Source organism: Bubalus kerabau, chromosome 2 (assembly GCF_029407905.1).
Source record: "Bubalus kerabau isolate K-KA32 ecotype Philippines breed swamp buffalo chromosome 2, PCC_UOA_SB_1v2, whole genome shotgun sequence".
Taxonomy (NCBI): Eukaryota; Metazoa; Chordata; class Mammalia; order Artiodactyla; family Bovidae; genus Bubalus; species Bubalus kerabau.
Window position 1 is genome coordinate 81,751,553 of NC_073625.1, and position 24,579 is coordinate 81,776,131.

Consider the following 24,579-nt stretch of genomic DNA (forward strand, 5'->3'; position numbering starts at 1 on the left):
TCAATACCTGGAATAAAAAGACATTTCTTCAGCTCCTAACAGTCATCCTAGTCCCTCTTATTTAACTAAAGTACACTTTTCACTCTTTCAATTAAAGTTGTAATTCAATATTAAATACTGCATAGATTCACAGTGAGAATGTACCATTTGCTGATCCCTCACATAAGACATACCAAATGCTGCAGGGTTGGGAAGTGTGTTTCTCTTTTGTTGCCCCTCACAGACTCTGGAATAAAACCAAAAATCCAAATCATGCACATTTTGTGAATAAAATTGAGCCTTATGAAAATCTTGGTAGGTGAACATTGTCAGAACAGATTTTTTGTTATCAGATTAAATGTGATTCTTAGAGTTTTATTAGAAAGTTCAACTCACTTACTTTGTATCTCTTAACCATTTGTTTTCCTTATCATCTGGGCTCTGAGGATGCTTGTATGTTCAGTTACTTTTTATTGTCTGCTCTTTACAACACACCTGTGAGTTAGAGAAATATGATTATTCATACTGTACAGATGGTGGGACTAAGGTATAATGCCATCCACAACCTGAATAGCAGAGTCGGAACCAGAATTTATGATTCCCCAAACCTCACGCACAGCAGTATTTCCTGTGATATCTCTGCCCTCCCCTTAGCATTCATGAACAAAAAGCTGCAGATAATTGCAATCTTTAATCAAAATGCCAACTACTTTTCCAGAATGAGTTTGGCTCTTTCCCTGTAAGTAGAATATATTATTCATTAAAACATAGGTAATGATTATTAGTAGTACTCAGAGATAAGTTTTAGCTGATTATTGGAAAGTATTATCTTCTGTGTTAGGTATAAGCTTAATTCCTTCTTCATTTGATTTCTTTTTTAGGACATTTAAAAAATTTTTATTTTATAATGGAGTATAGCTGATTTACAATTTGGTTTTAGTTTTAGTTGTTCAATGAAGTGATTCAGTTATACATACACATATAGGACATATTTACTAAAACAAACAAAACTCTCTGGTGGGAAAAATGTGTTGGAAATAGTATGGAGCTAAGCTCTTAACCCTATGTGGAAACTTGCCAGCTTAGTCACCTAGGGTAAATGACATTTTGTGTCAAAAACATATGAAAATTCAGACTAAACTTATGTTACTACTGGTAAAGAAAAGGAGGACATAGGGAGAAAAATAATTTGGACTGATACATTTTGTTATTTATAAAGCAGCTATACATCAACATTAATAAAAAGGCCTTTCCTCCTCTAAAGACTAGGTATAGAAAGGGAACTTATTGGCCCATAGCATGTATTTACCCCACTCCTTTTCTTCTCTGGTTAATTTTGGAGAAACTAAATTAATTGAACGTACAGAATAATATTAAAGTTGATTTTCTATTATGTAGAAATTACATACATCTTTGCCATATTTATCATCCTATAATATCCAAATTAAGATTTTTTAAAGTGTTTTCAAAGTTTAGTTTACCATCCATGTTGTTGAGGCTTTTTTTCCTGTCAGTTAATGTGATTCCCATCTGTCATCGCTGCAGCAGTGATGAAGCCCAAAATGAAATTCCATTCTTCATTTACTTCCTGTACTTTGATATTAGTCAGGTAATCAAGCACAACTCCCGGGGTCTTGCATTTTCAGATGAAGAAACCAAGGTCAAGTGACTTGCCCTGTGTCACACAGCAAGACATCTAAGAAGAAGGAAAAGATCCAGCATCCTTGGACTTTCTCAGACGTTACCAAGACCGCCGAACCATACCATCTTCTCAGGTAATTGCTTTCTCTGATATCGAGTGGGTCACATTTTCTTACCTCTATTTTTTTTTCTTTTTAAACAGAATCTTTTTTCTTTCTTTCTTTCTTTCTTCTTTCTCTTCATCTCTTAAACAGGCACTTAGAAATGCTATTCTCTGCTTAGAGTTTCTGGTAATTATCTTCAAGGAAACCAGAATACAAATTTAAAGTAGTCATTAACATGCTGATTAGAAATTTCTCTCAAAGACTCAAAAGGCTGGAAGAGACCCCCAGAGATCATCTGATCCAGGCCCTGACTTCAGGCATGTTTCACCTAAACAGTTTCCAGCAGATGGAAAACTATATTTATGACCCCCAAGGAGAAAGTCCCCATCCTCCCTTGGTAGCAGAACTCTGTGCTTAGATCTGCTTTTCTACACAATGTGCGTTATGTGCAAAATGTAGAAAAAGCAACCGCCCACTTTTGTAACATCAGATATTACTAAAATGATGGTTAACCATAATTTATACTTGTATTCATATGACTTATTTCACCAACATTTCTGACTCAATTTTGGAAAGTCTTCCTTGTCATTAAGCATTATTTTGACATAAAATTTTTTGTAATTTATTTTTCAATTTTTAAATCGTATTCTGGAGGATACTGCATCTTCATGATTTTAATTTAGGTAAAATGCTTGCCCTGTCTATTTTTGTGCCTTTTGCTTCTTAAATGCAGAATGTGTCCCAAAGAAATACTAGTATTTTCTGTCAGTCTCTATTTCACCATTCTAACCTGAATAACCTTACACTGAATTTGAGGGAACTGTGAGACTTAAGAACTGTTTCTAATGTTTTAGAAATTGAATGATGAGCTGAGTGCATGTGTATATTCTGACTTGTTCACGAGAAGTGCCTTCATCACTTTCTAAATTCTTTAGCAGATTGCGGATAAAGGCTTCCCACCCTCATGTTCCCAATCCCACCCTCATGTTCCCAAACTCTTTTCTGGATCATTCCTTTCAGGGGCCGAGTTCAGCTTTGCCATTTATGCTTCTGACCTAAAATAACTTTCTGTCTTCATTAAAATCAGAATATACTTATAAAAATATTAGTGTTCTGAATCTCCGTATTGATGGCAGAAATCACTTGTTGAAAGAAAAAATTTCCTAGCTCAAATGTATCCTGAAATGTATCCAAGAGAATGGGGAGTTTTCCCAAAGGGCTGACCTCTCATATTTACACAACTGACCTCAATGAGCTACATGAATTATATCCTGGGCACTGCAAGTCATAGGAACATACCATCATTTCTTCATAAAGCAAAATGTCTCAATGCCTGCACATTTCTCAGAGACTGCCTTCCAGATCCTTTCTTTATTCTTCTCTATTATTTTCTTCTTTATTAAGACAGATCTATAGGACAAGACAAGCACTGACTTGAGACCTGAGTCACTGGGGTTCCTTGTAGAACCCCCACTGAACAACAGTGAGCTTCGGCAATTCTTTGTTATGGGTCATGATAGCTATTTGTAAAATGAAGAGCTTGTAATAGATAACTTTTAAAATCCCCTTCACCTCTAAAATTCTAGCATAAGTGAATGAAAAAATGAAGAAATAAATGACTGAATAAATTATTGAGTATTCTGGTCTGTGCTCAGTATCTCAGTCATGTCCATCTCTGTGATCTCATGGACTCATCATGGATCTCATCAGGTTCCTCTGTCCATGGCACTTTCTAGGCAAGAATACTGGAGTGGGTTGCCATTTCCTTCTCCAGGAAATGTATTTATTTCTTACAATAAAATTGAGTGGCATTAATCCAATGTGCATTTTTGAAAAGTATTTAAATTATATGCTAAATGACAGTTGAATATTGTTGACTTGATATAAAGTTTATTGAAACCTTAGTTGTCAAACATGTGGAGGGTAAAAGAAAAAGGAAGTCAGTCATTTAAACATTTAAATATGTTGATTGTCAACACTATGAATGCAGCTTGAGTCCAAAATTAAATATCAATTAAATAAAACTGTCGTTAAATACAAATATACTATATCCATAAGAAAGAATTTAGAACAAAGCATTAAGCCAAGTCTGTTTCAATGAAAAATTCCATGTCAGGATGGAAAAATTCCATCCTGATGGATCCTGATCTTTTGGACAAAAAAGATCCTGATCTTTTGGACAAACCTTTGTCCAAAGGTCTTTTACTCCCTTTCATAGAAATCTGCTAGAGCTGATGTGAGAAAGCATCAGGAATACTCCCACCAAAATGAAAATAAGATAGGTTAATATTTTGAACACAGCTGACTATGATGTATAGTAGTAGAAAAGAGCAGTCCATTCATGTCATGGGGTCAACAGTGCTCTTTAGAACCACATGGGTGGTGTTGCAAATGACTGGGGAAACAATCTACAACTCGAATATCCCAAAGAATGCCAAGCAGCCCAATGATTCATGCTTTTTTGTAAGAACATAGCCTCACTTCTGGCAGGCAGAATGCTCTTCCTCAAAGATGTTTGCCTCCTAAAGCCTGAAACCTATGAATATGCTTTGTTACATGGCAGAAGGAAATTAGTGTCTAGATGGAATTCAAGTTGCTAATCAGCTGACTTTGAAACAAGGAAATTTTCCTTGAGTGTCTGACTGCATCCAATGTAATCACAAGTTACCTTCCATGTAGAAGCAGATTAGAAGACAGTGTCAGAGACAGATTTGAATACACTAACCTGCAAGACTTGAAGATGAAGAAAGGAGCAAGGGCCCAAAGAATTCAGGCAGCCTCTAGAAGGAATACATTCCTGATGAAACCTTCATTTTAGTCCATTAAGACCCATTTTAGATTCCCATGCTCAATAACTAAAATGTTACATTTGAGTTAAGGCACTAAGGTTGTGATAATTTGTTACAGCAGCTGTAGGAAACTCATACAGCATCCTTCTGGTAATAAAGTCAAGGGTAGCCATTCAGGGGAACAGTTGGGAGTAAACAACTTCTGTACAGCCTTCTTTATAAGTCAGTATCCTATCCCAGCTGATCTCAGACTTGTACTTAGACCCTCCACATCTCCAAATGCAGTAGCTGTCGTCATAAAAATGATTTTAAACTATGAAGAGTGTTCTGATATGTCAAACCAACTTGCTATTCTTGACTACAAATTTAGCCCTCCTAATACAATAACTTTTCTTGTAGGGTTACTTGTCATCACTAAAATATGTTATTCTTAATTTGGCAATTAACTTATCTAATATTTCTTTATACTTCTTTATGCTGTACATGGAGCAGATAATCACTAAATATGATTATTGTTTGTACTATTATAAAGACCATGTAAAAGTTAGATTCAGCTAGAAAGAATTCCACAACTGAGTCTAAATACATATTAACAAGATTTCAATAAACAGAACTCTTTTATGAGTGATTGTCTTAAATTTTTATAATATAGAAATACTAAACTTTTAATTATATGTTTTGAAAAGGCTAGTTTGTAGCCTAAATTGTAATTTTCACATATAAAGTAGAGAGAGAAGATATGAAATTCTCATATTAAACTGTGAAAATGTGATACAGCATTCCTCCAGCATATGAACATTGTACATAGATATTACTTATCACTGCAATTGTGTCTATCAACAAGGTCTAGTTTATGAACTTTAGACATTCTTACATTTTTTGCATCAAAAATAACTAAAATTATTTTCACAATTATTTTAATTTTTCAACTACTCTTGGGCATCTTTGAGATTCTGAGCCAATTTTTTTTTTAATTTTATTTTATTTTTAAACTTTACATAATTGTATTAGTTTTGCCAAACAACAAAATGAATCCGCCACAGGTATACATGTGCTCCCCATCCTGCACCCTCCTCCCTCCTCCCTCCCCATACCATCCCTCTGGGTCGTCCCAGTGCACCAGCCCCAAGCATCCAGTATCGTGCATCGAACCTGGACTGGCAACTCGTTTCATACATGATATTTTACATGTTTCAATGCCATTCTCCCAAATCATCCCACCCTCTCCCTCTCCCACAGAGTCCAAAAGACTCTTCTATACATTACTGTCTCTTTTGCTGTCTCGTACAAAGGGTTATTGTTACCATCTTTCTAAATTCCATATATACGCGTTAGTATACTATTGGTGTTTTTCTTTCTGGCTTACTTCACTCTGTATAATAGGCTCCAGTTTCATCCACCTCATTAGAACTGATTCAAATGTATTCTTTTTAATGGCTGAGTAATACTCCATTGTGTATATGTACCACAGCTTTCTTATCCATTCATCTGCTGATGGACATCTAGGTTGCTTCCATGTCCTGGCTATTATAAACAGTGCTGCGATGAACATTGGGGTACACGTGTCTCTTTCCCTTCTGGTTTCCTCAGTGTGTATGCCCAGCAGTGGGATTGCTGGATCATAAGGCAGTTCTATTTCCAGTTTTTTAAGGAATCTCCACACTGTTCTCCATAGTGGCTGTACTAGTTTGCATTCCCACCAACAGTGTAAGAGGGTTCTCTTTTCTCCACACCCTCTCCAGCATTTATTGCTTGTAGACTTTTGGATCGCAGCCATTCTCACTGGCGTGAAATGGTACCTCATAGTGGTTTTGATTTGCATTTATCTGATAATGAGTGATGTTGAGCATCTTTTCATGTGTTTGTTAGCCATCTGTATGTCTTCTTTGGAGAAATGTCTATTTAGTTCTTTGGCCCATTTTTTGATTGGGTCATTTATTTTTCTGGAGTTGAGCTGTAGGAGTTGCTTGTATATTCTCGAGATTAGTTGTTTGTCAGTTGCTTCATTTGCTATTATCTTCTCCCATTCTGAAGGCTGTCTTTTCACCTTGCTAATAGTTTCCTTTGATGTGCAGAAGCTTTTAAGGTTAATTAGGTCCCATTTGTTTATTTTTGCTTTTATTTCCAATATTCTGGGAGGTGGGTCATAGAGGATCCTGATGTGATGTATGTCAGAGAGTGTTTTGCCTATGTTCTCCTCTAGGAGTTTTATAGTTTCTGGTCTTATGTTTAGATCTTTAATCCATTTTGAGTTTATTTTTGTGTATGGTGTTAGAAAGTGTTCTAGTTTCATTCTTTTACAAGTGGTTGACCAGATTTCCCAGCACCACTTGTTAAAGAGATTGTCTTTAATCCATTGTATATTCTTGCCTCCTTTGTCAAAGATAAGGTGTCCATATGTGCGTGGATTTATCTCTGGGCTTTCTATTTTGTTCCATTGATCTATATTTCTGTCTTTGTGCCAGTACCATACTGTCTTGATAACTGTGGCTTTGTAGTAGAGCCTGAAGTCAGGTAGGTTGATTCCTCCAGTTCCATTCTTCTTTCTCAAGATCGCTTTGGCTATTCGAGGTTTTTTGTATTTCCATACAAATTGTGAAATTATTTGTTCTAGCTCTGTGAAGAATACTGTTGGTAGCTTGATAGGGATTGCATTGAATCTATAAATTGCTTTGGGTAGTATACTCATTTTCACTATATTGATTCTTCCAATCCATGAACATGGTATACTTCTCCATCTGTTAGTGTCCTTTTTGATTTCTTTCACCAGTGTTTTATAGTTTTCTATATATAGGTCTTTAGTTTCTTTAGGTAGATATATTCCTAAGTATTTTATTCTTTCCGTTGCAATGGTGAATGGAATTGTTTCCTTAATTTCTCTTTCTGTTTTCTCATTAGTAGTGTATAGGAATGCAAAGGATTTCTGTGTGTTGATTTTATATCCTGCAACTTTACTATAGTCATTGATTAGTTCGAGTAATTTTCTGGTGGAGTCTTTAGGGTTTTCTATGTAGAGGATCATGTCATCTGCAAATAGTGAGAGCTTTATTTCTTCTTTTCCAATTTGGATTCCTTTTATTTCTTTTTCTGCTCTGATTGCTGTGGCCAAAACTTCCAAAACTATGTTGAATAGTAATGGTGAAAGTGGGCACCCTTGTCTTGTTCCTGACTTTAGAGGAAATGCTTTCAATTTTTCACCATTGAGGATAATGTTTGCTGTGGGTTTGTCATATATAGCTTTGATTATGTTGAGGTATGTTCCTTCTATTCCTGCTTTCTGGAGAGTTTTTATCATAAATGGATGTTGAATTTTGTCAAAGGCTTTCTCTGCATCTATTGAGATAATCATATGGTTTTTATTTTTCAATTTGTTAATGTGGTGTATTACATTGATTGATTTGCGGATATTGAAGAATCCTTGCATCCCTGGGATAAAGCCCACTTGGTCATGGTGTATGATCTTTTTAATGTGTTGTTGGATTCTGATTGCTAGAATTTTGTTAAGGATTTTTGCATCTATGTTCATCAGTGATATTGGCCTGTAGTTTTCTTTTTTTGTGGCATCTTTGTCAGGTTTTGGTATTAGGATGATGGTGGCCTCATAGAATGAGTTTGGAAGTTTACCATCTTCTGCAATTTTCTGGAAGAGTTTGAGCAGGATAGGTGTTAGCTCTTCTCTAAATTTTTGGTAGAATTCAGCTGTGAAGCCGTCTGGACCTGGGCTTTTGTTTGCTGAAAGATTTTTGATTACAGTTTCAATTTCCGTGCTTGTGATGGGTCTGTTAAGATTTTCTATTTCTTCCTGGTCAAGTTTTGGAAAGTTGTACTTTTCTAAGAATTTGTCCATTTCTTCCATGCTGTCCATTTTATTGGCATATAATTGTTGATAGTACTCTCTTATGATCCTTTGTATTTCTGTGTTGTCTGTTGTGATCTCTCCATTTTCATTTCTAATTTTATTGATTTGATTTTTCTCCCTTTGTTTCTTGATGAGTCTGGCTAATGGCTTGTCAATTTTATTTATCCTTTCAAAAAACCCGCTTTTGGTTTTGTTGATTTTTGCTATGATCTCTTTTGTTTCTTTTGCATTTATTTCTGCTCTAGGTTTTAAGATTTCTTTCCTCCTACTGACCCTGGGGCTCTTCATTTCTTCCCTTTCTAGTTGCTTTAGGTGTAGAGTTAGGTTATTTATTTGACTTTTTTCTTGTTTCTTGAGGTGTGCCTGTATTGCTATGAACTTTCCCCTTAGGACTGCTTTTACTGTGTCCCACAGGTTTTGGGTTGTTGTGTTTTCATTTTCATTCGTTTCTATGCAAATTTTGATTTCTTTTTTGATTTCTTCTGTGATTTGTTGTTTATTCAGCAGCGTGTTGTTCAGCCTCCATATGTTGGAATTTTTAATAGTTTTTCTCTTGTAATTGAGATCTAATCTTACTGCATTGTGGTCAGAAAAGATGCTTGGAATGATTTCTATTTTTTTGAATTTACCAAGGCTAGCTTTATGGCCCAGGATGTGATCTATCCTGGAGAAGGTTCCATGTGTGCTTGAGAAAAAGGTGAAATTCATTGTTTTGGGATGAAATGTTGTATAGATATCAATTAGGTCTAACTGGTCTATTGGATCATTTACAGTTTGTGTTTCCTTGTTAATTTTCTGTTTAGTTGATCTATCCATAGGTGTGAGTGGGGTATTAAAGTCTCCCACTATTATTGTGTTATTGTTAATTTCTCCTTTCATACTTGTTAGCATTTGTCTTACATACTGCAGTGCTCCCGTGTTGGGTGCATATATATTAATAATTGTTATATCTTCTTCTTGGATTGATCCTTTGATCATTATGTAGTGACCTTCTTTGTCTCTTTTCACAGCCTTTGTTTTAAAGTCTATTTTATCTGATATGAGTATTGCTACTCCTGCTTTCTTTTGGTCCCTATTTGCATGGAAAATCTTTTTCCAGCCCTTCACTTTCAGTCTGTATGTGTCCCCTGTTTTGAGGTGCGTCTCTTGTAGACAACATATGTAGGGGTCTTGTTTTTGTATCCATTCAGCCAGTCTTTGTCTTTTGGTTGGGGCATTCAACCCATTTACGTTTAAGGTAATTACTGATAAGTATGATCCCGTTGCCATTTACTTTATTGTTTTGGGTTCAAATTTATACACCTTTTTGTGTTTCCTGTCTAGAGAATATCCTTTAGTATTTGTTGGAGAGCTGGTTTGGTGGTGCAGAATTCTCTCAGCTTTTGCTTGTCTGAAAAGCTTTTGATTTCTCCTTCATACTTGAATGAGATCCTTGCTGGGTACAATAATCTGGGCTGTAGGTTATTTTCTTTCATCATTTTAAGTATGTCTTGCCATTCCCTCCTGGCTTGAAGAGTTTCTATTGAAAGATCAGCTGTTATCCTTATGGGTATTCCCCTTGTGTGTTATTTGTTATTTTTCCCTTGCTGCTTTTAATATTTGTTCTTTGTGTTTGATCTTTGTGAATTTGATTAATATGTGTCTTGGGGTGTTTCGCCTTGGGTTTATCCTGTTTGGCACTCTCTGGGTTTCTTGGGCTTGGGTGATTATTTCCTTCCCCATTTTAGGGAAGTTTTCAACTATTTTCTCCTCAAGTATTTTCTCATGGTCTTTCTTTTTGTCTTCTTCTTCTGGGACCCCTATGATTCGAATGTTGTAGCATTTAATATTGTCCTGGAGGTCTCTGAGATTGTCCTCATTTCTTTTAATTCATTTTTCTTTTATCCTCTCTGATTCATTTATTTCTACCATTCTATCTTCTAATTCACTAATCCTATCTTCTGCCTCTGTTATTCTACTATTTGTTGCCTCCAGAGTGTTTTTAATTTCACTTATTGCATTATTCATTATATATTGACTCTTTTTTATTTCTTCTAAGTCCTTGTTAAACCTTTCTTGCATCTTCTCAATCCTTGCCTCTAGGCTATTTATCTGTGATTCCATTTTAATTTCAAGATTTTGGATCAATTTCACTATCATTATTTGGAATTCTTTATCAGGTAGATTCCCTATCTCTTCCTCTTTTGTTTGGTTTGGTGAGCGTTTATCCTGTTCCTTTATCTGCTGGGTATTCCTCTGTCTCTTCATCTTGTTTAAATTGCTGAGTTTGGGGTGTCCTTTCTGTATTCTGGCAGTTTGTGGAGTTCTCTTTATTGTGGCGTTTCCTCGCTGTGTGTGGGTTTGTACAGGTGGCTTGTCAAGGTTTCCTGGTTAGGGAAGCTTGTGTCGACGTTCTGGTGGATGGAGCTGTATTTCTTCTCTCAGTTTAAGAATGACCAAGTGCCAGCAACAGGATTGGCATCCTTGTGACCGCATCAGTGCCTAAATTCTGAGCCAATTTTTTGAGTATAACATATTTAAGAAGAAATGAGGCTTAAAATGAGGTTTTAAAATGAGGTTATATCTCTAAATACATTAATTATAGCCCAACTATCTGAAAGATCTCCAAACTTAAAATTTATAGTCATACATTCAATTAAAGATGCAATTTTGTTAGTGGCCTCGAGAGACCATATATTGTGACATTTAATTCTTGAGTGCATTTGTGAATGCTCATGTCATGTCCAGTTGTTTTGCGACCCCATGGACTGTAGCCTGCCAGGCTCCTCTGTCTATGGGATTTCCCAGGCAAGAATACTGGAGTGGATTGCCATTTCCTTCCCCAGGGTATCTTCCTGACCCAGGGATCAAACCCACACCCCCTGCATTGACAGGTGGATTCTTTACCATTGAGCCACCAGGAAAGCCAGGGGTACATTTATCTTTTTAAATTGTTTAATTCTTGACATACCACTAGTAATTGTAATAAACTTTAACTTCTCTAAAACAATCTTCATGTCTAACTCATTTTTAGATCCCTCAGAGTTACTTCCTTTGTGACTCAGCTAGTGAAGAATCCACCTGCCATGGGGGAAACCTGGGTTCAGTCCCTGGGTTGGGAAGATCCCCTGGAGAAGGGAAAGGCTACCCACTCCAGCATTCTGGCCTAGAGAATTTCACGGAGTGTATAGTCCATGGGGTCACAAAGAGTCAGACATGACTGAGTGACTTTCACTTCCAGAGTTACTAACTAGCACTATATATTTCATAGCACATGTGTTCTTTCACTATTTGTTACTGAATAAGCAATGACAAGAAAGCCACATAAATGTAGCTTGAAATGAGTACTACTCTAAAAGGTCAACTTATTTGTATAGAAAGTTCAATGCCATTATTTTAGTAAATTATTCATACTTACTAATTTACCAAGATCTAATATCCAGAGCCTTTCTTAATTTCTATTCATGTGAAATACAAAGTGAGATAGCTATTAAGGTTTATTTTATTGAAGAAGCAAAGCCATTACCCCTATGTTGAAGTTCATTTCTATTTGTATGGTAGTAGTTCTGTATTGTAGTGTTCTTATTGGATTGAAGAGCAAATATACACATATGCTGTGTTGTGCCAGGGGGCACAAATTCAGTCTTGATTTACTCATGTGCAACTCCTATTAACACTGAGAAATTCAGGGCAAAGTTTAGTTTATTTTTCAAAAAGGATAACACTGTTACATATTCCAAATAACACAAGAACACTTTGTGACTATAAAACCAATGATGTGCAGCCATACACATTTAGGGTATTCATTTAGCTTTTCATTGACTAAATGTCTGACTTGTCCAACTCATTTTTTATAGCAGATATTTTATAAAGCAAGATTTGACAAAGAGAAAAATGAGGTGAATTTCGGGAACTATAAAAGCATGGAGGCAGAAATTATAGGGAATATTTGAAATTTTAATGCAAAAACATGGTGACCATGCCAAAATGTAGGAAAATGTTGCATTTGATTTGCACACATTATTTGTTGCATAAATGTTGCATACATTATTGGGCTTGAAATGGATATACATGTGTTTGAGATAATGCCGTTTGAGTGTCTGTCCTTTATTTAGTCAGATGGAATAAGTGATGCCTCTCTGTTTTGAATTTGGAGAAGCTGAGAGAGGGGGATCCATGTATAGATATTGAGCCCTGATAAGAGACAGAAGCCAGGAAATGAAGGTAAAACAAGAGGTCCTTCTCCAACGTACCTTTCCTTAAAATCAAACCTTGGCTTCTTCTGTGAGCAAATGTGGGAAATAGCAACCTCAGACAGCCCACACTCTTTGCTGTCCTGTCCCCCGAGTACACACACCTACCCATTCACAGTCACATGGTAACTGACAAACAAGAGCCAACACAATTGACTATGAAGCATGAACTCAGCAAAGGAGCCTGTCCCCACATATTCTGACTCAACACCTTGCTAGCTGTACAGCTTTGAAAAGCCTTTTGATTTCTCTCTTAACTGTTATGTGTTTTAAAAAACAAGGGATTTTTGGATTTTGCCAACTCTTTCTGCCCTAGGTTTCTAAAGTACTTATAAGTGAATCAATACAAACATGAATGAATATCTCCAGTGATGCATGAAAACTTTTATATTTGGGCTACAATTATCCATAATCAAGAATAGGGTGGGAAGTCTGAATAGGAATTTATATTTTTTAAAAACACTAAAACTTTTACTTGACTAAAATCTTGATGTAATTCAAAAACAGTAATATAATTAAAGGGCATTCTATCAGAAATTCCATGTAGATAACAAACGGCATAATTTTAGGATTGCATGTAAATAATTATGTTCCATGTGAGTGATGCACAATGAAGACAAATGAATAGGAAAGCAACCTGGATGGTACAAGTTTGGACATATGATGAAATAACAGAAGTTCAATCTGTGGAACAGTTATGTGTGTGTGTGCACGCACATGCACGTACACATTCACACTTGTATGTGTGGTCCAGACATAAGTATTGAGTTTATGTTGATCTCCTTCTGAGAAATAGAATAGCATGCTCTGTTCTGATTCACATTTTGACAGGACCACTCTGTCTCTATACTGATACAAAAGAAGTGTGAGGTGAAGATGAAAGCGGGGAAATATCAATTACATAGATGGTTATAAGCTGGAGGAAAATGAAGGTTACCTGAATCAGGATGATTCAAAAACTGTAAAATATGATTATCCTCTTGGTTTTACCATATCTTTAAAGGTGAAGCCAATAAGATTTGATGGCATTACTGGGAAGGAATGGAACACCCTATCCCAAGATTTGGCCTGAGCTATATTTTATTCATAAAAGAATTTCAAAATTTAAAAGAAACTTAGAAACCTTACAGTCAAGCCTTTGATTCTTCAAAAGAATTCTTTCTACCACAACTTGCTCCTGCTTGAGCACTTCTGTGACAAAACACTCACTATCTTATCCAGCACGCATCCTGTTTTCAAAGAGTTCTGCTCTTTTCTTTATTCTGAGCCAAAGTTTGTTCTGTGATGGACACGTATGCTATCATCACATATAAAAAGAAATACATATTTGGTCTTCATCCTCATTTCTGACATAAAGCTCCTAAAACCCTTGAAAATTCATAAGTGATAAAAGCAATAAATATGTGTTGACATCCATAACAAACCCCTTTCAAACACACCGAGTTTATGATAATAAAGTGACTTTTGTAAAGCTTCTAAGGATGGGGGCTGGTCATGAGAGGAATGAGCTATGTGTTAGAGGGTTGGAATTTTGAGTCTCCTTCCTCCAACCTCTGGAGAGAGGAGAGGGGCTGGAAATTTAGTTCAGTCATCACTGATCAATGATATAATCAGTCCTGCTTTATAAGGCATTAAAAATCCAAAAGGTTGGGGTTTCGGGAACTTCCAGGTTGGTGAGCCAGAACACATCCACACGCCACCTTGTTTGAGCTCAAAACTCCATGGGGACACAAGATCCTGCATTCAGAATTTGGCCCTAGGTATCCCTTCATCTGACTGTTGATTCATATCCTTTAATATCCTTTGTAATAAACTGGTAGCCTAATGCAGGTATCTCCAATCTCTGGGGAGGCTGGCTGGGACCTCCTATCAAATCAGCAGCAGCATTAGATTGGAAATAAATAATAAATATAATATTCATGAGTCATCTCAAACCCCCTCCCTGCCTGCCAGGTTTGTGGAAAATCTGTCTTCCACAAAATTGTCCTTGGTGCCAAAAGGCTGGAGACCACTGGTCTAGTGAGTAAACTGGTTTCCTGAGTTCTGTTGAGACAATCTAACAAACTAACTAACCCCAAAGCGGGTGCTTCCCAGGTAGCCCTAGTGGCAAAGAACCTGCCTGTCAATATAGGAGATGTAAGAGATGTGGGTTCGATTCCTGGGGTGGGACGATCCTCTGGAGGAAGAGATGGCAACCCACTCCAGTATTCTTGCCTGGAGAATCCATGGATAGAGGAGCCTGGTGGGCTACAGTCCATAGAGTTGCAAAGAGTTGGACACTACTGAAGTGACTTAGCATGCATTCAAAGGTGGGGGTGGGTGGGTTATAGGAACATCTAGTTTATAGCTGGTTGTTTAGAGGCACAGTTAACAATCTGGACTTGCAACTGGCACCTAAGGGGCGTGGGTGGTGGAATCTTTTGGGATCTGATGCTATCTCTGAGTAAATAGTGTTGGAATTGTTGGAACTGAGTTGAATTGTGGGACACCCAGATGGAGTTGGAGCACTGCTTGGTGTGGAAAAAAAATCCCACACATGGGAATTGGAGTTGGAGTGTAATAAGTGAACGATAAGAGATGAAATACCTGGTAGGAAGGTGGAAGAGAAAATGGTGGAGGAACATAACTTGTTTCTTCATAGTATGTCCCCAAAATATAACATGGTACGTGTCATTAGGAATATAACAAATATTTTTCAATGAATAATTTGGAAGACTAGTATTGGGTCATAATCACCATAGGATATTAAATCATTATTTCTTAAGATTTAAAAATAACATTAGAAAGTTTTCTCTGTCCACTATGCATGTTTCTTGTTGATTCAGTGAGTTTGTATGTGATAATGTTGGTTTTAAAGAAATGAAAAATACCATAGTATTCTATTTTATGACTCTTTGAAAGTGAAAGTCTCTCAGTCGTATCCCACTCTTTGCGACCCTATGAAGTTCATGGAATTCTCCAGGCCAGAATACTGGGAGCGGGTAGCCTTTCCCTTCTCCAGTGGATCTTCCTGATCCAGGAATCGAACTGGGGTCTCCTGCATTGCAGGAGGATTCTTTACCAACTAAGCTATCAGGGAAGCCCCTATGACTCCTCAGTGTCCTAAATCTCAGTTATATTTAAGCATACATGCCCTTCAATAAGGTGGTGGTGGTGGTTTAGTCTCTAAGTCGTGTCTGACTCTTGCGGCCCCATGGACTGTAGCCTGCCAGGCTCCTCTGTCCATGGGATTCTCCAGGCAAGAATACTGGAGTGGGTTGCCATTTCCTTCTCTGAGTGATCTATAAAATATAACCAGGTACAGTTTGGCCACCAACTAATCAGAATAGATTCCAGTTTGCTTATCCAGCTATCAGCTTGCTTCAAACTAGGGGAGAAGGACGCTATTCCAGTGCTGTGTTTAAATACTACACATCTCTATTTTGTCTTTATTGTAATGAAGAAGCCCCATCTTGAGCTCCTGCTGTGCACTTTTGGAAGGTCTTCCATATGGTTGCTGCTAAGTATTTTGGCATTTTCCCAACTGTTACAATTGGGTCAGTGGGGGGGATTGTGTAGGAGTAATAAAAAAAGGGTGACTGCAGCAGGGAAGAACAGGATCACTACACACATAACAGCTTATTGCCTCTCAGGCATTCAAGCACTACTCAATGCCATTCATTACAACAGGCAGCCAGGGTAAACTGCCTCTTTGCCATAGAGCTTACTCCAGGAAAGGCCAGGCCTTAGGCGCACAGACTGTGTACTGCTTACCTTTTTTTCCCATTTCTTTACTTTTTCACCTTCCCACAATATCTCAAATAACCTGAGAAGGAGTAAGATGATTATACTTTTCCTGAGAAAATAAAGTTTTCCTGAGCAGATTCGCAGCTAAATTTTAGTAGCAACGGCAGGAAGAACAGTTAGCCCTGAGGGCTTTGATGTCTCTGCTGCTGCTGCTAAGTCACTTCAGTCATGTCCGACTCTGTGCAACCCCATAGATGGCAGCCCACCTGCCTCCCCTATCCCTGGGATTCTAGAGGGGGATAAATGAGGAGGGCTTCCCTTGTGACTCAGCTGGTAAAGAATCTGCCTTCAATGCAGGAGGCCTGGGTTCAATCCCTGGGTTGGGAAGATCCCCTGGAGAAGGGATAGGCTACCCACTCCAGTATTCTGGCCTAGAGAACTGTCTAGTCCATGGGGTTGCAAAGAGTCGGGGAAATCTGACTACCTCAAATACTTAAAAATCCTTGAGACATAATTCATAAAACCAGAGGTGACTGATAATACTGATACTGTTATTGAGGCGTCTTCCTATCAGAAATCACATCTTTGGAAAAAAGTACTATTATTTTCATCCTGTGGAAGGCAGTGTTGCTTAAAGCACTAATAGATTGGGAGAAAAAGTGTTCAATGCAAAATTAAAATTATAAATAGCAAAGTAATATATTAAACAGAGATGTGTACAAATACAAACACACAGAGGCTGAAAGCGGGGGAAGGAGGGAGAGGGACACATACACACACAAAAATGAACAATGAATTTAAGATCTCGATCCAAACATAGTATTTCCCATATTTATGCTTATACACTGAAGGATTCTTTAAATAATTCTTTATGCTTTTCCTTGTACATAATATAAAGCTTTTGTTCCACAGTGAACACCAATATACAGGTATGTAACATTCTAATAGGTTCACAGTGTAGCCATAAATTTTTCTTGAGCAACTGCAAGAAACTGAGATATTAAAAAACAGAGTTGGAGACATTTAATCCGGTGTACAACAAATGTGTGTGGATTTCTTTTTGTTTCCAGTCAAGAGCACTAAACAAAAAACACTGCATTAAGAAAGCTGCTCCCCACCCTTCTCCCGGCCACTTACAAGCCTATAAAGCGGATCCCTGGAGACCCACACCGGGTGATAGGAGCCCCGGGCCCAGGACCGCAGTGAGCGCCTTGGGTCCGGCAGGGGGCTGCGCGGGTGGGCGTCGGGGAGATTGCTGAGCCAGTCACCGCAGAAAACTCCCAAGACAAACACCACCAGGGCACGGACCTCAGCATTATCATCAGCCCCTGCACTTATGAAAGGCTTGATACAGACAGCAAGGGGATGGTCATAAATCAACTGGTTCCAGGACGACCCACGCTTGTCCTAGGATTCTGGGGACCCCTACTTCCAGCTTCTTGGTGGGCACGGAGAGCGCTAAGGATCATCTCTCTCTGCATTCAGCGTGGAACCCGGACCTAGAAGCCACCTGACCCTGCCCGCGATCCCCCAAGTACTGCTAACATCGCTAGCGGCGCATCATTCCCGGCGCCAGGACCCCGGCAAGCTGGAGAGTGGGCAGCCGCTGAAGTGAGGGCAGCGGCCGCGGCTTCAGGCGCCGCAGTGCGCAAGCGCACGCGCAAACCGCGCATGCGCCGCCTAGAAGTGACTTCTCCAAAAAGTGTTTTAGTTCGCGGTCACCTGAGCTCCGGGCAACTCGGCTGCGGCAGGCTTCGTGGATACCCGCTCTCCGCGGGTCCTGACTGCAGACCCCTCCCTCTTCAATTTTCCATCCGCTCCGCCATCCCGAACCTTTCGAGGGTCTGTCATATCCCTCCTTGTTCTTTCTCACTCGCGGGCCGGATTGGGCTGAGCCGGGCTGCCCGGGTGCGGTCCCTGACCATGGCGTCCCTCTTCAAGAAGAAAACCGTGGATGGTGAGTTCCGTGCCTGGCTGAAAAGGCCTACCTCTGCGTTTCCCAGGCTTATTTGGGGGACTTCCGGCCTTGACTCTTGTTGCTCTCCCTGGGGGCGGGGCTGGATCAAGTGGCCCCACAGGTGACCGCCTTCGTGCGTCACTTTTCCACTTCCCTGTCTCTTCGGACTCGCCCTACCTCAATCTCACCTGGGCAGTCTGGCTTCCTCTCTATGATAACACAATCCTTAACAGCCCCGCCCCGTCCCCAGGTTTCTCCTTCAGCTGTATCCTGAGCATTTCCTGGAGGCAGGATGCGGTTGACCCTTGAGGGTCATTAGACTTGGTGATTTGATGACTTTCTTGTTGGTTTCCTCTGAGTGTTTACTGCTCCTTCAGTTTGGAGCTGTACTACTTGGGAGCATCCAAACCAGAAACCTGTGTTGACGTGGGGGGAGGGTGTAATAAGCTCCAGTTACCAAATGAACTTGGTCTGGACCAGTCTTGCCCTGGGAACACACCATCAACAGAGATGTGAAATAAATGCTTCTTGACTGACACCAGTAGAAAAATAAAAGAAATCCAAGGGAGGTACCTGGATTTCGTTTTCATAGTTGACTTCTGTCTCGTATAAATATCTTGCTGTCTAAAGTAAGAAATGTGGTTTGCATTATCTGCATAGACACTTACGTTTTAATATGCTTGCATTGCCTCAGACATTTAACTCAATGTCATTTTAAGGGGAAAAAGTGAATACAGGAATATACAAATTGGTGTTTGTAAGCAATGATTGTCATAAATGCTTATATAGCTGTTTAATTAGCCTTGATATTTTCATTGACTTTACCAGGAATCAAATTCATTCAAGTTATTTAGAAATCGTGTTTCTCATTACATGTTGAGTCTAGGTTGTTGCTGGTTCAATCAAAGAATCACTTCTTTGTAAGGGTCTAACTGCCACAAAAGGAGCAGTGGTAGCTAGACAGTGATTGGTACAAACAGAGTGCTCAATCCAGACCTGGGGTAACTCCTTCGTTCCTTTGTATTGACTGTTCAGTGCTGCCACAGTTATTTTTTGGAGGATGACAGAGATAGGATCTTTACCCTCCGCACTACCTTTTACTTCAGCACATGTCTTTTTACCCCTAATTTGTCACACAGCATAATGCTGTGTGATACATAATAATTTTTGGTTATTCTGAGTGGGTGAAATTGACTTTTTATTAACTGAGAAATACCACTTACAATACTTGCAATAACTATCAAGTTTGGATAGGGAGTAATACAATTATGTGAAATGAGTTTTATGTGTATTTTACCTGAGAAACAATTATGTGAAATGAGTTTTATGTGTATTTTACCTGAGAATGTTAATCTTTAACAAGACACTTTATTTTTTCAGTGTTCAGTACCAACATTATGGTTTTCAGTTATTGTATAGTACTCCGGGGCGGGGCGGGGAAGGTTTTTTTTTTGGTTGTTTAAGTCTCATAGAGTGAGAATTTAGTAAACAGAGGGAAAGGGTTGCATCTTCTTACTATGATATTACAAATTAAATTTTTTTAATTAACATTAAAAGTGAAACATCCTAGCTCTAATTGCTTGATGTCTGTCAAATTACAAAGACATAAAAATCAGTTCTATATTCTCAGTGCTGTGCTTCCTGGTGCTTTTGGCAATCCAGTGACTATTGTACTTGAAGTATAGAGCAGAAAAAAAAAAAGACAATGAGGATGTGCAGTGAGGATGTTTAACTGTATACTTATTTGCAGCTGAGTTAATTCATCCAAGAAATGATGTTTTTGCTAAATAGATTTACTTGCGAGAAAAAAATCTTAAGGACTTTTGGAAGGAACTATCTACTGACTTAAAGATCTGAGTGTGAAATTTCTGAATATAAATTTGGCCACTATGTACATTTTACTATAACCAGCAAACTGCATACTTGATGTTTTCTTAAATTATCATGTCAATTGAGATCACTTAATGACATCTTAATTGTAGATTTGTACTTTCGTTATTTTGATCTGGAGATTTGCTGATGCTTTTATTCTTTATTTTCTCAGAAAAAAAAAAAAAGATGTTTTGTTTAAAAGGTGACAGCATTCATCTTAGCAGTAATGAGGCTATATATTTTGAAAGTGAATGTATTCTTATGCATTTCTGCCAGATCCTCAGACTCGTTGATTATTGATCATAAGATCTTTTACTGTATGCTGTCTTTTTACCTGTTTCGGCAGTAATGAAATTCTGATATATAAGAAAAATATGTAACTACTTATAGAGCTGGAGAATAATTGAATCTTTCTTGTCTCTTTGGATTGGCTAGAAGAGTTGCATACTATATCATTAAAGAATACTGCATATGTAAATTAAAAGGGGAGAAAACATTACAGCACTTATTACTATTCAGAGTTATGTTTAATTCATTTTTGACACAAAGATGAACAAGTCTCTGCAGTGTATACTTTGTTACAGAAATTAATGAGAATTGTAGCTCAGTGCTAAGGAAGAGAAAGATTCTTTTGAATTTGAAATTACAGTTGACTACTTGGTTTTCCTTTTACTGATTTATAAGATATATATATATATACACACACACACACACACACACACACACACACACACACACACACACACACAATCTGGGCCTTCCCCAGTAGCTCAGCGGTAAAGAATCCGCCTGCAATGCAGAAGACGTGAGAGATGTGGGTTTGATCCCTGGGTCAGAAAGATCATCTGGAAGAGGTCATGGCAACCCACTCTGGTATTCTTGCCTGGAGAGATTCCATCAACAGAGGAGTATATAAATCCATTTATTGAGTCTCTAGCATGAAAGGATCAAGTGAGTGCCATGCTTGATCTGTTCCTTGTCTTCCTTACTAGCCATGTCATTTCACTAAGAACCCTTCTCATATTCATCTGCATATATCATACTCTTTCTCACTCTGATGTATTTTTAGTTATGATACCTTTATGTGTAGAGTTCTCTTTTTTTCTTCCTGTAGCTAATTTGAACAGGTTTTTTTTCTTTCTCTAGAAATTCTTCTTCAGTGCCACCTCAGTTCAGTTCAGTTCAGTCACTCAGTCGTGTCCGACTCTTTGTGACCCCATGAACCGCAGCACGCCAGGCCTCCCTGTCCATCACCAACTCCGGAGTTCACGCAAACCCATGTCCATCGAGTCGGTGATGCAATCCAACCATCTAATCCTCTGTTGTCCCCTTCTCCTCCTGCCCTCAATCTTTTCTAGCATCAGGGTCTTTTCAAATGAGTCAGCTCTTCATATCAGGTGGCCAAAGTATTGGAGTTTCAGCTTCAACATCAGTCCTTCCAATGAACATCCAGGACTGATCTCCTTTAGGATGGACTGGTTGGATCTCCTTGCAGTCCAAGGGACTCTCAAGAGTCTTCTCCAACACCACAGTTCAAAAGCATCAATTCTTCAGCGCTCAGCCTTCTTTATAGTCCAACTCTCACATCCATACATGACCACTGGAAAACCATAGCCTTGACTAGATGGACCTTTGTTGGCAAAGTAATGTCTCTGTTTTTGAATATGGTATCTAGGTTGGTCATAACTTTCCTTCCAAGGAGTAAGCATCTTTTAATTTCATGGCAGCAGTCACCATCTGCAGTGATTTTGGAGCCCAGAAAAATAAAGTCTGACACTGTTACCACTGTTTCCCCATCTATTTACCATGAAGTGAGGGACCAGATTCCATGATCTTCATTTTCTAAATGTTGAGTTTTAAGCCAACTTTTTCACTCTCCTCTTTCACTTTCATCAAGAGGCTTTTTAGTTCCTCTTCACTTTCTGCCATAAGGGTGGTGTCATCTGCATATCTGAGGTGATTGATATTTCTCCCGGCAATCTTGATTCCAGCTTGTGCTTCCTCCAGCCCAGCGTTTCTCATGATGTACTCTGCATAGAAGTTAAATAAGCAGGGTGACAGTATAAAGCCTTGACATACTCCTTTTCCTATTTGGAACCAGTCTGTTGTTCCATGTCCAACTCTAACTGTTGCTTCCTGACCTGCATACAGGTTTCTCAAGAGGCAGGTCAGGTGGTCTCTTATTCCCATCTCTTTCAGAATTTTCCACAGTTTGTTGTGATCCACACAGTCAAAGGGTTTGGCATAGTCAGTAAAGCAGAAATAGATGTTTTTCTGGAACTCTTTTGCAAACTGTGTTAAATACCTCACTCCTCCCACTTTTTTTTTTTTTTTTTAACATCTTCTTGTTGGTATTTTACTGAATGAAAGTAGATCTTCACGAACTTCCAAAGTTGGATTATGCTTTTCTTAAGTTTTTCCACATTCCACATTTGGATGGTTGCAGAGAGTCTTCAGCATTAATGAGAATGACTCTACAGCAGTTTAGAGTTTAGAGACTAAATGCCAAAATAGTGGCATTTACTAACCAAGAGTGGTGTTCCCAGTATCCAGAGCATCCTATGGTCTACATCTATATTATCACACCAACCTTGAACCTTAGTGCAAGTTTAGAGATAATTTGAGGACTGTTACTGACAGTAGAGGAACAAAGCTTCTTAGGTTTTGCCTTATTGGGTGCTATTTATGTATGCTGATTTTCCAGAGTTCAAAATTTGTGAAATTTTGACTAAGTTGGATAAATCTGTCAAGAGTCAGTTGTGATGCCACATTTTTGATAGCACAAGAGGGGATAAAATTTATCATCTACATGAATTAGATCCCTTTCAGAAATATCCCTGCCTTCTTCCAGATAAACGACAGCATTCTCATGGTGCTACCTGCAGTACTCAGATCTTTCTTTGCATCTATGTGTTCCCAGAATGATTATTATCCTGAATATTTAAAAACTCAAATTTTGCTTTCTGGTTGGTTCCTAAATTCTTGGCACACCAAAGAAAAATAATTGAATAAGGAATTCACGAACACAGTACTTTTCTGAGCAAAAAAGTATTACAACATTTTATTTATAGGAAATAGAGACTGTTTCTTTTCTTTTTTTTTTTTTTTTTTTGAACAATTTCAGATCTGAAGAAAAGTTGAAATGACACTATTCAGTGAATACCCATTTTCTCATTGCCTCAATGTACCAATTATTAACATTATGCCACATTTGTTTTCTCTCCCTTTCTATGTGTGTATGTCTTTATGAGTACATTTGTACGCATATGTGGGGTTTTGTTGTTGAATTATTTAGGGTAAGTTATAGACATCATGAAACTGTGACAATCCAGCAGCTATTTCCCAGAATAGGATATTCACCTGTACAAACACAATGCCATTATGACTCTCAAAAAATTTAATAGTGTACAGAAGTGAAAGTGATAATGTAAGTCTCTCAGTCGTGTCTGACTGTTTGCGACCCCATGGACTATAGCCCACCTGGCTCCTCTGTCCATGGGATTCTTTAGGCAAGAATACTGGAGTGGGTTGCCACGTCCTGCTCCAAGGGATCTTCCGGACCCAGGGACTGAAACTGTGTCTCTTATGTCTCCTGCATTGGCAGGCGTGTTCTTTCCCACTAGCACCACCTGGGAACTCCTAATAGCATTATTTAATATGGAGTGAAATTCCAAATTTCCTTAGTTGTCCACCCTCCCCCCCAATTCATTACTGTTGTTTTTGTTGCTGTTGTTTATGAGGGAAATGATTACCTGGGTGATGAAAAGACTTTCCTACTTATGTGGCATATGAGAGAAAAACACAGTGTTGAGAAAGAAATAGTTATGTGATGACCAGGTACCTGAGCCTTCTAGGCATAGAGAACAGTAAAGTAGGAAGCCCTTTCAGAAGCCCAGGAACAGATATTTCTGTACAAAATGTCTTTCCTTTACATTTCTCCATTCCAAACATGATACCAAAGGCTGGTATTTCCTTTCATGCTACCATTTTCTACCTTCAAGTCCATCCATTTATCTGTGAGACTGATCTTTCAAAGGATCTTTCACTCATTCCTATCTAAGCTGAAAAACGCCCTTGGCAGTTTTCTGAAGCTGTTATTGATGAGCATGCTAAAGGCTTGTGTCTTTGAGACCCAAAGATCTGCTGACAGGTGACATCTTAAAACCTTCCTTAAATTCCTGAAAACACTGATATTTTAATAATCATGAACAAATTCATTTCAATGAGTTCCTCAGAGCTTGAGTTACTTTTGAGACTTTCCTGGTGGGGGAAAAGCATTCCTTGTTGCTTCCTTTTATGCTACCATAGGGCTAGACTCCTATTCTCTTCTTAGTGTTCCACCTTTTCCTTTCAAGTGATTCCCCCTGAGATTTTCAGCTTCAGCCTGGTTTTTAAGCAAATCCCTGGCTGTCTGGACCAA

The 24,579-nt window shown here is 38.4% G+C and overlaps 1 protein-coding gene across 4 annotated transcripts in view; it reads left to right on the forward strand.

Moving 5' to 3' along the window:
• CHMP2B (charged multivesicular body protein 2B) overlaps nt 1-24,579 on the forward strand; it is an 86,964-nt gene that overhangs the window by 38,972 nt on the left and 23,413 nt on the right. The window contains exon 2 of one of the 4 annotated variants that reach the window (XM_055567839.1): nt 18,066-18,287. In XM_055567839.1, the coding sequence (XP_055423814.1) occupies nt 18,254-18,287 (34 nt within the window). In that variant the 5' untranslated portion in view covers nt 18,066-18,253. Of the gene's footprint in view, nt 1-17,846; nt 18,288-24,579 lie in introns of those variants that run through there. The other 3 variants (XM_055567836.1, XM_055567838.1, XM_055567837.1) reach the window with 3 other exon arrangements.